This window comes from Lynx rufus, unplaced genomic scaffold (genome assembly GCF_022079265.1).
Source record: "Lynx rufus isolate CCGP_SWC_20201006 ecotype Redwood Valley unplaced genomic scaffold, mLynRuf1.p SCAF_16, whole genome shotgun sequence".
NCBI classification, from domain to species: Eukaryota; Metazoa; Chordata; class Mammalia; order Carnivora; family Felidae; genus Lynx; species Lynx rufus.
In genome coordinates this window covers 39,231,841-39,245,399 of record NW_025814830.1, presented here as the reverse complement: position 1 = coordinate 39,245,399, position 13,559 = coordinate 39,231,841, and the positions used below count along the sequence as shown (strand labels likewise).

Genomic DNA, 13,559 nt, shown 5'->3' with positions numbered 1-13,559 from the left:
TTGAATTCTGTGTCTCCCTCCCTCTCTGCTCCTCTCCCACTCATGCTCTCTCTCTCTCAAAAATAAACATTTAAAACAAACAAACCAGCATAAGAAAGAACAAAAGTTGTTCTTCTTTAACTTCCCACTGGAACCAGTTTGGATGATACTTAAAACCCAAATTTTAAACTTTGCTATGCTGTAGCCCCCAACATTCATATCCAGCACCTGTGTGTGTGTTAAGGTGATTCCTCAGGAGGGTGACTGTTCTGAATGCCCTGCCACAGAGATGGCACTTGTGTGGTCTCTCATCAGTGTGACTTTTCATGTGACGATCCAAATTTGAACGCCGCGGACATGTGTAACTGCAAAGCTCACACTGGAATGTCTTCTTTACACCTATATGCAAAATAAAACACTTACTTGTTCCAGGGTTTCAAAGTGTTAAGTTTAACCCTAATGTTAAATTTCTACAAATAAATTTCATTAGCTTTTTTAAACTAAATCCAATTTAAGTCATATTAAATCAGAATTATTTCATGCCACTAATAGATTTACTTCTTTGTCTTCTTCAGGACTTAAAAAGTACTCAATTTGGAAAAACCTCTTTTAGACTGGCTAAAAAGATTGGTACCCACCTCATGATCTTAAAAAAAAAAAAAAAAAAAAAAAAAAAAATCCATTTACTTTAAAATAATTTGCGTACACGGCGTTATATATGCTTTATCCCAAAATGACTTTATGAGAGTTTAATGGATAAACTAATTTTACCTTTCTTTTTAATTTTTGTTGGTTTTGGAGGCTTCATGTTACCAACCACTTTCTCTGCATTAACCTCCGATAGCAGACCCTCCTGCTGCTCTTCCTCAAAATCGTAGACAGACACATCCACATCTTTGCCCTCCTCTGTGTAACGCAGTTTGCTCTTTTTGGTTTTCTTTGTTTTTTTGGCTGGCGGCTGATAATCTGGGTCTTTTTGCCAACTAGGATCTTCTTGAGGTGGAAGTTCCCCTTGCTCTAGCGTCTCCACCTCTCCATTGGCCCCTACTTTCACCACTTGAAACCCTTCCGGCAAAGGTAAGGTGTGACATATCATGGGTTCGCTTTCTGCAAGACCCTCTTTAGACACTTCATTCTCATAAGCCCCCTGAAGTTCTTCTACTGAAGTGGTAGCAACAGGTACAGTCACAGGAACAGGTACTTGGACAAGCTGAAGCTCTCCTATGTTTATGGGCTGTTCCTCCATATTTACAACCTGTAAGGTTATGATCTGGGTATCGTCCACAGCAGCCTCTGCTTCTGGAGCAACTGTACCCTCCATTACTTCAGTCTTCATCTGAAGAAGGGTAGGATCCAGCTGTTCCATCATTACCATCTGCACACTGTTATTGACATCCTGGACCACCTCACCCCCATCAGTCTGGTTCTGGGGTAGGTGGCAAGTATCTTCTTCCTGGCCACCTTCCCGGCGTCGCTGGTAAGTCTTTCTTTCCTTTCCTTTAATGAAAGTTTCAGACTCTTCCACAATGGCTTCAACCGCCTCACCTTCCATTTCCCCTTCCTTTAGTAAGGGAGAACACAGGTTGTTATTTATTTATTTCACAGATTGTCATTTAAAGTAAAATTTGTCCAAATGAAAATAAATACATTTTAAAACAAAATGATCCTTGGCAAGTGAATTAGGAAATCAACAGTTGTTAATACGACAAAAAGACAAAACAGATATTATGTGCCTCCTGATGGAAGAACAACCTATATATGAAGCAGTCTTGTTAATAAACAAAACAAAAAAATCCAAAACTAATCAAGCCTCTAGATCCAACCACCAATTAATAGGAAATTGGTGACAGAGTATGTTAAACTACACTACAGGGATGAATCAGTGAAATCCAGACTGAAGGAAACTGCAGGATTAACCACCCAGTTTCTTCTGCAAATAAATCACCAACACAAAAAATGGGAAGGATAGAGGAAGAATCTACACCTCAGTGGTTCTGGACCTAGGGTGACTTTGCCCTCAGGGGACATCTGGCAAGGCCTGGTGACATTTCTGGTTGTCACTACTGGGTGGGTATGCTACAAGCATCTAGGGGTAGAGGCCAGAGGTGCTACTAAATGTTCTGTTATGCGCAGGTTCAGTCCTCTACAATGAAGAATTATTGGTTCACAAACATCAATAGTGCTGAGGTTGAGAAACCCTGATAGACGTTAAGAGATTTAAGAAAACACAGCAATCCAAAAACAAACAAACAAAAAGAAAAAACAAAAACAAAAACAAAACAAAAACCCAACAGTCAATCACAACATATGGATCTTCTCTGGATCCTGATTCCTGATTCCAACCAACAAATTATTTAAAAAAATATGACATGAGACAATTAGATTTAACTCTGGGTATTTTTTTTTCCAACTCTGGGTATTTGATGATACTAAAGAATTATTAACTAGTTTGCATCTTATACATTTCCTGTATCTATTAATAAAAACACTGGCAGAGGGCCTTGCTATTTTTAGCTAAATTCTACCTTAGAAAATATTCCACGTCATGGTGTTTTCTCACTGTTTTTTTGGAGCCAGAATCAGACCTTGGATCCACACTCCTATGGTCCTAACTATCCACACAACACTACCTCCTGTGTCATACCATCAACTTGACATTCATTGTACCTCTCTCCTCTGTAAGACCACAAATTCCTTGAGGACAGGGACCATGTATAACAAGTAGTTTTTACTCTTTAGCACTATGCCTAGGTTGGTAAGTACTCAACTGTTAACTGAACATTAAAAAAAAAAAAAAAAAAAAAAAAGGTGGGGGTAGCCTGGGTGGCTCAGTCGGGGTAAGCGTCCGACTTCAGCTCAGGTCATGATCTTATGGTCCCTGAGTTCAAACCCCATGTTGGGCTCTTTGCTGGCAGCTCAGAGCCTGGAGCCTGTTTTGGATTATGTGTCTCCCTCTCTCTCTGCCCCTCCCCTGCTTATGCTCTGTCTCTCAAAAAATGAATAAACGTTAAAAAAAATTTTTTTTAATGGGAAAAAAAAATCAGCTAATTCATAGTTTCTGGCTCTTAAGTCTTGTGAATACTCAAAGTACCCAGATACCTAAGAGTAAAATGGGTCTGAACAATGATCCAATTCATAACAATAATCCAACTTAACAAAACCCACATATATAAGCTTAATTCAAAATTAAAGTGTTTTCTTTCTTGCCCTAGTCTCACAAAAAGCTTTTGCTACTTCTATTACAGACACATTTTTCCAATTCTCTGTCTGGGTACCTTAACACTGTACCCATGCTGGCAGTCAGGACCACCTGTAAGGCAATACAAACACTACAGGAGAATGGGTAAGGCTTGGTCCTGCATTCAAGGAGTTACTACCTATTTTTATTTATTTTTTAAAGTTTACCTATTTAAGTAATGTCTACAACCCAATGTGGGGCTCGAATTCACAAATGTGGAGATTAACAGTCACATGTCCTTCCACCTGAGCCAGCCATGCCAGGCACCTCTTCAGGTTCTCCTGGACTCCACACAATCAGAATTTGCAACTTAATAGATCTCCAAGTGGTTTCATACCCTGAAGTTTGAGAAGCACTATTTATACCATCGCTATTCACAGATATTTTAAGAGAGAATTTTCAGGTCAATAATGTCCCAAAACTAGTACCCCAACAAGGATGGGATAATTCTAAATGCTGGCATTAGGGAACAGAGAAAAGGCCCATCTACCTTGGCACCATTCTTGGGAAAAATACCAAAGTACAAAGAACAAAAAATTCATAAGCCATAAATGCTAATGCTGACCCTGTCAGAGGTTCATCATATAACTCCAGGCTATTTAGATATCTTTAATGGTAAAACTAGTGGAAGGAAAACATTTAATGTCTAAGTTCTGTTGGGCTGTGAAGCACACAATCTGAAGAACACAGAAAAATCCATCCCCTCTCTGCCTTGAATTTGAGAACTTTTAAATATAAATAACTTGTAAAAAACTTGCTTGTAAATAACTAAGTCTAACCTAAAAGAAATCACTGGAATTATAAACCAAGTAGAAGAAGAAGTGGTAGAAAGGAGTACAAATTGAAACCAATTGTGTTGCCAGGGAGCTGAGCTGACAAGAGTATTCTCTCACTGTGAAAAAAACACATGGCATAAGGTTCCTGAACATGGGCCTCTACTCAGGGTACTAAAGCAGCAGCTTGTTTTTACAGAGAAAAATCAGGCACAAAGTAGCAAGGTATTAGCCTCTCCCAAATACTGCTTAGAAAACTCAATGCATCCCCTCAAGCACTTTATCTAATATTCTCCACGAGAAGGGAGTCTCTCCTTTGAATCAATAACTAACCTAATAGGCTGGACCAGGTCTCTCTTCCCACTCCGTAAGGACTGTGCTCTTCTAGCTGTTGTCACCCCTTTGGCAGTTCTGATCCATTTCTTCTCTTCCTCCAGGGACTTGGCTCTGCTTCTACTCAGTTTCTCTTAGCCACACAACACACAGAGAACAAACTTACACTTACCCAACTCCCCAATTTTCTGCCTCTTTGCTTGAGTCAGCCATGCTTTCTAGGTTTTATCAAACCTTTCTGAGGACACCACCACTAGAAAGGGGTTTACATTTATTTCCAGAACACATTTTTTAAAGATTATCAAAGTATAGTAGCTTATTTAGAGAAATCTAAAAAAGGAAGCACATAAAGATTTTTTTAAAGTTATCGATAGGATGCCTGGCTGGTTCAGTTGGTGGAGCGTGTGACTCTTGATCTTGGGGTTATGGGTTCAAGCCCCATGTTGGGTACAGAGATCACTTAAAAAACAGAATCTTTAGGGGCACTTGAGTAGCTCAGTCAGTTGAGCATCCAACTTGATTTTGGCTCAGGTCATGATCCCAGGGTCACGGGAATGAGCACATGTCAGGCTCCGCACAGAGTGTGAAACCTGCTTAAGATTCTCTCTCTCTCCCTTTGCCCCTCTCCCCAACTCACGCTCGCTCTCTAAAAAAAAGTTAAATAAATACAAGATAAAAAAAAAAATAAAATCTTAAAAACAGTTACTCACAATTCCTTTACCTAATCACCTACCATTTTGGTATGGTTTTTTTCAGTGTTTTTCCCCTTATGGATATTTATACATAGATGACATTGTATTATACATATAGTGTGCACACATTTTTATACGGCTTTGCTCTATCTTCAGAACCTTTCCTTACTAAAAAGGACTCCACTCCCTCTTTAGCTTTCTATAATCCCCTTTGCTTGGTCCACAAGCACCAGAGCAACCAACCCAAAGGCCTTCCCCTTACCTTCAATCTCAGTTTCTCTGGCATCTGACGGTATAAAACTTGTATTCCTCCTTCATTAACCTCTTTTCTCCCTTGGTTCTGTCTTTCCTAGGTCTCTCTCTTCCTTTGTCTCTGAGAGCTACTCCACCTACCCTCTGAGCATATCAAGGCTCTGTTCTTTTCTCTGTAGCCACACTATTCGCCAGCCTTTTTTAAATTTTTTTTTCTACATTTATTTATTTTTGGGACAGAGAGAGACAGAGCACAAACGGGGGAGGGGCAGAGAGAGAGGGAGACACAGAATCGGAAACAGGCTCCAGGCTCTGAGCCATCAGCCCAGAGCCCGACGCGGGGCTCGAACTCACGGACCGCGAGATCGTGACCTGGCTGAAGTCGGACGCTTAACCGACTGTGCCACCCAGGCGCCCCGTTCGCCAGCCTTTTTACTTCAGCTGTCTCCACAGAGGTCTTTCAAACCCACATCTGCAATTCTCTAATTTTTTCACTGCCTACGAGAGCTCTCGCCCAGTGATGTTTGGCTATCACCTTCAATTCGATGGCACTTGAGAAGGAATAAGGAAACCTGTACTCCAGTCCCTAATGCATCACTAACCAAAAGAGGAGCTTACAAAGTGGGTTAGTCTTCTGAAGAACTTGTCTTCTGAACTTACAAAGTGGGTTAGTCTTCTGAAGACATTTTGTATTCTGTCATCTTCATGACAAAGTAAAGCTTAGGGACATTTATTTTATTTTAAACAGTAACTTTTGGTGTATGTATTTATTTAATTTTTAAAGTAAACTCTACTCCCAACGTGGGGCTTGAACTCATGACCTTGAGATCAAAAGTTGTATCTCTACTGACCGAGCCAGCCAGGCACCCCAGAAACATTTCTTAAACATCATTCGACCAACTTGTGGGTAGAGGGTGGGGCAGGAGGAGGTTCCCTCAGACTGTGGCAGGGTGATTCTGGCACCTGTGAGTGTTGGGGTTGGCAGAGAGGAAAACTGGCACCTGAGCACGTCCCTGCTCTTGATGACTGGGTGAGTGGGAGGATGTGGAAGCCTAGCCTCTAACAGAGGCCCCTGAGGTCTGGCCATGCTCCTAACTAACCACCAGCCTGGCCTGCAACCTTGGGAGCCTACTGGATCAGCCCTCGCCCTCTTGCCTCAGTGTCTTCTCTACCTGCTCTATGTTGCTCAAATCTTCCCCATCTTAAAACTTCCTTTAACCCACTTGACAATTTAGCACCTGACATTTCTGTATTCCTTCCATGGTCAACCCCACACTGTCTCCACTCTTTTCTCTTCCATGCCTTGGTTCACCAGTCTGGTCTGTTCCTCAATTCTCTACTGAACTGCTCTAAGCCTAGCAATGCCCCTTAATTGGCAAATCCAAAGGAGACTTTTCTGTCCTTATCTGACTTGACCCCTCAGTGGAATTCAGCATTCTATTCTAGGCTTTATCCCAGATTTATGCCAGACCATCAGAAAAAAAGCTGTGTATATTTGGGTCACATGGTCTTATCCCTACAGAACTGCTTTCACCAAGTTTTGTTTTGGCATTATGCCCTTGGCTTATACTAAAGGATACGTGGCAGAAATTTTCAAGTTACACACTTGGAAAGGTCTTCTTCAATTAAGGATTTTTTTTCTTTCATTGTTGAGACCTATGTTACAGGATCATGAGTTACCATTTTTTTTAGTTGGGCCACACCTTGTTCAATTTTTTTCCTCTCAAGCTATATAATAATAACTTCCTATTCCAAGTTGTATTTTCTAGGGTTTTGACTTTGTATCATTTATCATTTATATTTTCTGTACAGTTCGTCAAATTGTAGAATAAGATGGGCTTTAAACCAGGGGCACATGGGTGGCTCAGGTGGTTAAGCATCTGACTCGATTTCAGCTCAGGTCATAATCTCTCGGTTCCTGAGTTTGAGCCCTATGTCAGACTCTGCACTGATAGCATGGAGCCTGCTTGAGATTCTCTCTCCCTCTGTCTGCCCCCCCCCATCCCCGCTCATGCACACTCTCTCTCAAAAATAAATAAACTTAAAACTTACAACTATACAACTTATATATGTAGATGTGTGTATGTGTATACATATGTAATAGAAAACACAAAAATATAGAAATATAGGGAATCTTACCATTCTTAAAATATATCAAAATAGAAATAACTTCAACTAAAAATGTGCAAACCTATTTGAAGATTATAAAAATCTTCCAAGAGGCAAAACAAACAAACAAAACCAAAAACCAAAACAAAACAAAAAACCCCAAACAAACAAAAAAAACCCCTTGGTTCTAAGAAGCATAAAAGACCTCACTGAACAGGGACACTACTGCCTATATCCATGATCAGAAAAGCCAAACATCATAAAGCTGTTAATTCTTTCTACTTTATATAAAGTCATTTTCAAAGTGTCTGAAAAATAATGATAGCAATAAAATTTCCAAAAAAATGAACGCAACCTTCTATTTCCAAATATTGACATATTATAAAGTCACAATAATTAATATGATGTATACTATCACTATCACAACCAATTTAAACAGAAGAGAGGATTGGGGCACCTAGGTGGCTCAGTCGGTTAAGTGTCCAACTTCAGCTCAGGTAATGATCTCATGGCTTGTGAGTTCAAGCCCTGCATTGGGCTCTGTGCTGACAGCTCAGGGCCTGGAGCCTGCTTCAGATTTTTTGTCTCCTTCACTCTCTGCCCCACCCCTGCTCATGCTCTCTCTCTCAAAAATAAATAAATATTAAAAAAAAATTTAAACAGAAGAATCCAGAAACAAACCCTAGAATATAAAAAGTTGTCATTTCTGGGGCGCCTGGGTGGCGCAGTCGGTTAAGCGTCCGACTTCAGCCAGGTCACGATCTCGCAGTCCGTGAGTTCGAGCCCCGCGTCGGGCTCTGGGCTGATGGCTCAGAGCCTGGAGCCTGTTTCCGATTCTGTGTCTCCCTCTCTCTCTGCCCCTCCCCCATTCATGCTCTGTCTCTCTCTGTCCCAAAAATAAATAAACGTTGAAAAAAAAAAAAGTTGTCATTTTAAAAATTAGTGGGGAGAAAAGGATTACTTCATAAAAGGTACCAAAAAGCTATTAAACTATTTGGAAAATATTGAGCTATATGTTTTTTTAATTTTTTTTTTTTTAATTTTTTTTTTTCAACGTTTATTTATTTTTGGGACAGAGAGAGACAGAGCACAAACGGGGGAGGGGCAGAGAGAGAGGGAGACACAGAATCGGAAACAGGCTCCAGGCTCTGAGCCATCAGCCCAGAGCCCGACGCGGGGCTCGAACTCACGGACCACGAGATCGTGACCTGGCTGAAGTCGGACGCTTAACCGACTGCGCCACCCAGGCGCCCCTATGTTTTTTTAATTTTTAAAAAATGTTTATTTTGAGAGAGTATGTGTACGTGTGCGCACGGGGGAAGGGCAGAAAGAAAAGGGAAACACAAAATCCAAAGCAGGCTCCAGGCTCTGAGCTGTCAGCACAGAGCCCCATGCAGGGCTCGAACTCATGAACTGTGAGAGCATGACCTGACAGCTAAAGTCAGATGCTTAACTGACTGAGCCCCCAAGGTCCCCTTGAGTTATATTTTTAATCCATCTGGAATATAATGTCATTGTAAGAGTTAAGGAGACATTAACTGCCCCCCCCCACACACACTTAAAAGCCCTCACCTTGAAAAAAGATATAGGTGATAGCCTTCTGACCCATGAGGAAGGCTTTGTGCTTAGACACAGAAATAATAGGAGACACCAGAGTAAGATTACTGAAATTTTAACAACCTTAAAGTAAAAAATTTCTTATGACAAAACACTGAACAAAATTAAAAAGAAAACAGTCAACAAGAAAATTGTTTGCAGCAAATGTGACAAAGGACTAACATCCTTATCGTATGATTGTAAAATGTGTAAGAAAAAGATGAACACCAAAAGAAAAAAGCTGGGCAAAGGACACAAATACATGACTCAAAGAAATACAAATGGCAGATGAAAAAAAAAAAAGAAACCAAACCTCAACACTAAAACAAAAAAGGAAATTTAAAATAATGCGACAGCATGCTACCTCTATTAAACTGCTACAGCTGTCTTAAAGCAAGGTGCTTTGAAATTAGCAAGGTAAATGGTGATATGAATCAAGAATTTTCAAAATATTCAAATTGTGGGGGTGCCTGGGTGGCTCAGATGGCTTAGGCATCTGACTCTTGATTTCAGCTCAGGTCATGATCTCAAGGTCCTGAGATCGAGCCCCATGTTGCACTAGGCATGCCTGCTTAAGGTTCTTTCTCTCTCTCCCTCCCCCACTGGCATGTGCGCATGCTCTGTCTCAAAAAAGTAACTACACTTCATTTTATACCCAAATAATCAGAGATGAACATCAAGATTTCAAGGATATTATTAATCAAAGTGAATAGTTATAAACAACTCTAATACATCCGGAGGGGAGTAATTAAAACTTGGTAAATGATATATCCACCAAGTGGAATGCTATACAGACATTAAAAATCATGTTTCAATATAACACTTAACATGAGGGAAATGCTCATTCCATATTTAAAAAGGACACGGACGGGGCGGGGGGAGGGAGTGTCAGAAGAAGCAGAATAGAATAATTATTAAGAGCTCAGGTCCTTCAGCCAGAAAACTTCATTCCAATTCTGGTTCTTTTACTTAACTAGCAGTTGATATGGAGTGAGAGATACTACCCTTCTGTGCCTCGGTTTCCTTTTGTTCAAAAAGGGACAATAATAGCCCTATGAAGGGTCATCCACTTCATAGGCTGTCATAAAGATGAAACAGAACAATGTACACACACAGCCTGGGTCCTGTGCTCCTCTGTATCCTCCACCCCAGAGGGTAATGAATACATGTTAGCTGAACAAATATATAACCTCCCAGTTTCCTAGAATTCTAATCACAGACCTTACATAAATGTTCCCCACTAAAATGTCTGATAAACTACTGAATTTCTGTAGAATGAAGGTAGCAACCAATGGACAAAACCTGGAGACTGACCAACTCTAGGAAACAAACAGAAAAAGAGCCAAAAACGAACACAACAAGCTTCCCAGGCTGGTGTCCCTCATTAGGTGTGTCCAGCATATTCCTGCCCAATGAAATCTTCCTTTCTGAAATTTGGTGCAAAAACTCACTGTGGTTGAGGTTTACCGCATCAACTCCAAACTCTTCCATTTATTTATTTGAGAGAGAGAGGGAGAGAGAGCGCGTGCGCGCGCGCACGCGAGTGGGGGAGGGGCAGAGAGTGAGGGAGACACAGACCTGAAGCAAACTCCAGGCTCTGAGCTGTCCGCACAAAGCCTGAAGCGGGGCTTGAACCCACTAACTGTGGGATCATGACCTAAGCCAAAATCGGATGCTTAACCAACTGGGCCACCCAGGTGCCCTTCTCCCTGCTTTTTAAAAGCAATCTCTGTGCCCAATGTGCAGCTCGAACTCAAGACCCCGACATCAAGAGGTGCATGCTCTACTGACTGAGCCAACCAGGTTGCCCTCAATTCCATACCTTTTAGCTTGGCTCCCAGAAGTTTGTTCCCATCCTTTCCACCCACTCAACCTCACCTCCTGGGCATCTTCTAAATAACTGCTTACTGTCTTGTACCCTCCCAGCTCAAGTGATCCCCTAAATCACATCTTCTCAAGTGCAAACTGACTTCATGTTTGTTTGGTTTTCACTGTAGTATACTTTTCTATGTCTATGTCTTTACCTCAAATAGACTATTAGCTTGTTGAGGGGAGGAACTATAACTATGCCTTTTACTTCTGTATCCTCTACAGCAATAAATACAAAACAGTATTAGGTAAACAGCAGACACTCAATGTCAATGTTACTGTCACATGAAACATATAAATGGTTCCTGCACACAAGAGCAGGAAAGGAATACGGAAAAACAAAATATCATATGCTAAGTGAAAGCTTAAATATGTGAATTTATTTCCTTTATTTTATTTTTTAAATTTTATTTATTTTGAGAGAGAGAGAGAGGGAGGGAGAGAGAGAGAATATCCCAAGATCCCAAGCAGGCTCTGTGCTGTCAGCACAGAATCCAACGCAGGGTTCAAACCCATGAACTGAGATCATGACCTGAGCTGAAACCAAGAGTCAGACGCTTAACCACCTAGATGCTCCATGAATTTGTTTCCTTTATTGCTATGTTTGCGTCAATAAAAAGTCCTAACGACACAATTATAGGTTAAACAATCCTGCCACATAAAAATAAAGGATAGGGGCACCTGGCCGGCTCAGTCAGCAGAGCATGAGTCGTGAGCTCAAGCCCTATGCTGGGCACAGAGCTTTGATAGATACATAGATAGACAGATAAAAATGCACTCGTGTCATACACTGTATGTGCTCAATAAATATGTTCTATGTGAAAAAAATTTTTTTAAAAAGGCTAACTGTGACTGCGCTAATTCTGAGGACAGTAAAATTTGGTAAATTACCACCTAGATTACATGGTTGTACAGTCAATGTGTCAGGTACTTCCCAAAGGAAATCAACCAAAATAACCTTCCACACTCACCAATGCAAAGTTCAGTCCTTTGGAGAGTTCAGTTATTATAAAACATACACACAAGGGGTGCCTGGGTGGCTCAGTTGGTTAAGCATCTGGCTTCGGCTCAGGTCATGATGTCACGGTTTATGGGTTCAAGCCCTCCATCAGGCTCTGTGCTGACAGCTCAGAGCCTGGAGCCTGCTTCGGATTCTGTGTCTCCCCTACTCTCTGCCCCTCCCTCACTCACACTCTGGTCTCTCTCTCTCTCAAAACTAAATAAAAAACATTAAAAAAAATACGCTAAGAATACATGCACACTAAGAATAAGACAGTGGAGAAGAATGATTTCTAGTAGTCTATTTTCTTTTTTCTTTAAATGTTTATTTATTTTTGAAAGAGAGAGACCAAGTGGGGAAAGGGTAGAGAGAGAGGGCCAGAGAATCTGAAGTGAGCTCCATACTAACAGCAGAGAGCCTGACGCAAAGCTCGAAATCAGGAACCGTGAGATCATGACCCGAGCCAAAGTCAGAAGTTTAACTGACTGAACCACCCAGGCATCCCTATTTATTTTTTAAAGATTATTTGTTTGGAGACAGTGGGGAGGGGCAGAGAGACAGGGAGAGACAGAATCTCAAGTAGGCTCCATACTGTCAGCACAGAGCCCAACATGGGGCTCGAACCCACGAACCATGAGATTATGACCTAAGCCGAAATCAACAGTCAGACACTTAACCGACTGAGCCACCCAGGTGCCCCTAGTAGTCTATTTCATAAACAAAGCTACCACATCTTTTAATTTTTTTTTTTTAACGCTTATTCATTTTTTTGGAGAGACGGAGTGGGGAAGGGGCAGTAAGAGAAAGAAAGACACAGAGACACACACACACACACACACACACACACACACACACACACACACACACACACAGAATCGGAAGCAGAAGCAGGCTCTAGGCTCTGAGCTGTCAGCACAGAGCCTGACGTGGGGCTCGAACTCACGAACCATGAGATCATAAGTCAGACACTTAACCAACTGAGCCACCCAGACGCCCCAAAGCTACCACAACTTTTTAATATATACTGTCCTTTACAAGGGAAAACTGACTGCTAAAAACCCCTTATTTCCTGGAGCACATTTGAAGACTATCTATACACCCTTCGCAAGAAATAATAATCCCAAGTTCCCATGATTATAAGAATACAGTAAATAATATATGCAACATACAAAACACGTGTGTAATCGACTAGGTTATCAATGAGGCTTCTGTTCAACAGTAGGCTGTTGGTAGTTAAGTTCTTTGGAAGTTAAAAGTTATACTCGGATATTCAAGTTGGAGGTTGGGAGATTGGGGGGCGCTGAAGTCCCTAACTCCATGTTGTTCAAGGGTCCACTGTAACGTGATGGGTGCTGTAACAGGGGTTAACATGCTTCCTACCAGCCTGACACAAAGGATGGTTTAAGTGGGTAAGAGATGGGTCCAAGAAGAGGAACTGCTAAAGCTGGATCCTAAAGGATGAGATGAAACTTGACAGGCAAACTACAGTAGAGAGGAACTCTAAAAGAGGAAATTTTATGTGGGAAGAAACTTATGTATGGAATTAGACAAATTTTCTGCAAAAAATTCAACATAACTGAGTGGAACTATACTAAATAATCTCAAATTTATTATTGTGACGTGGTTTCAGAAGCCATGTTCTAGTTCCTCAGTAAGGGTAGCCTGTTTATTTCACTTACTGAATATTTACCCAACAAAATAGAAGACAAAGTTTATCT

General features: G+C 41.1%; 1 protein-coding gene across 4 annotated transcripts in view; it reads right to left on the bottom strand.

The window, feature by feature from the left end:
* Nucleotides 1-13,559, bottom strand: part of CTCF (CCCTC-binding factor) — a 47,903-nt gene that overhangs the window by 18,642 nt on the left and 15,702 nt on the right. For 3 of the 4 annotated variants that reach the window (XM_047078576.1, XM_047078579.1, XM_047078578.1), the window contains 2 exons: nucleotides 751-1,540; nucleotides 208-378 (listed from right to left, as the gene is read on the bottom strand). In XM_047078576.1, coding sequence (XP_046934532.1) covers nucleotides 208-378; nucleotides 751-1,531 — 952 coding nt within the window. In that variant the 5' untranslated portion in view covers nucleotides 1,532-1,540. Of the gene's footprint in view, nucleotides 1-207; nucleotides 379-750; nucleotides 1,541-4,323; nucleotides 4,457-13,559 lie in introns of all 4 variants that reach the window. The other variant, XM_047078577.1, reaches the window with a different exon arrangement.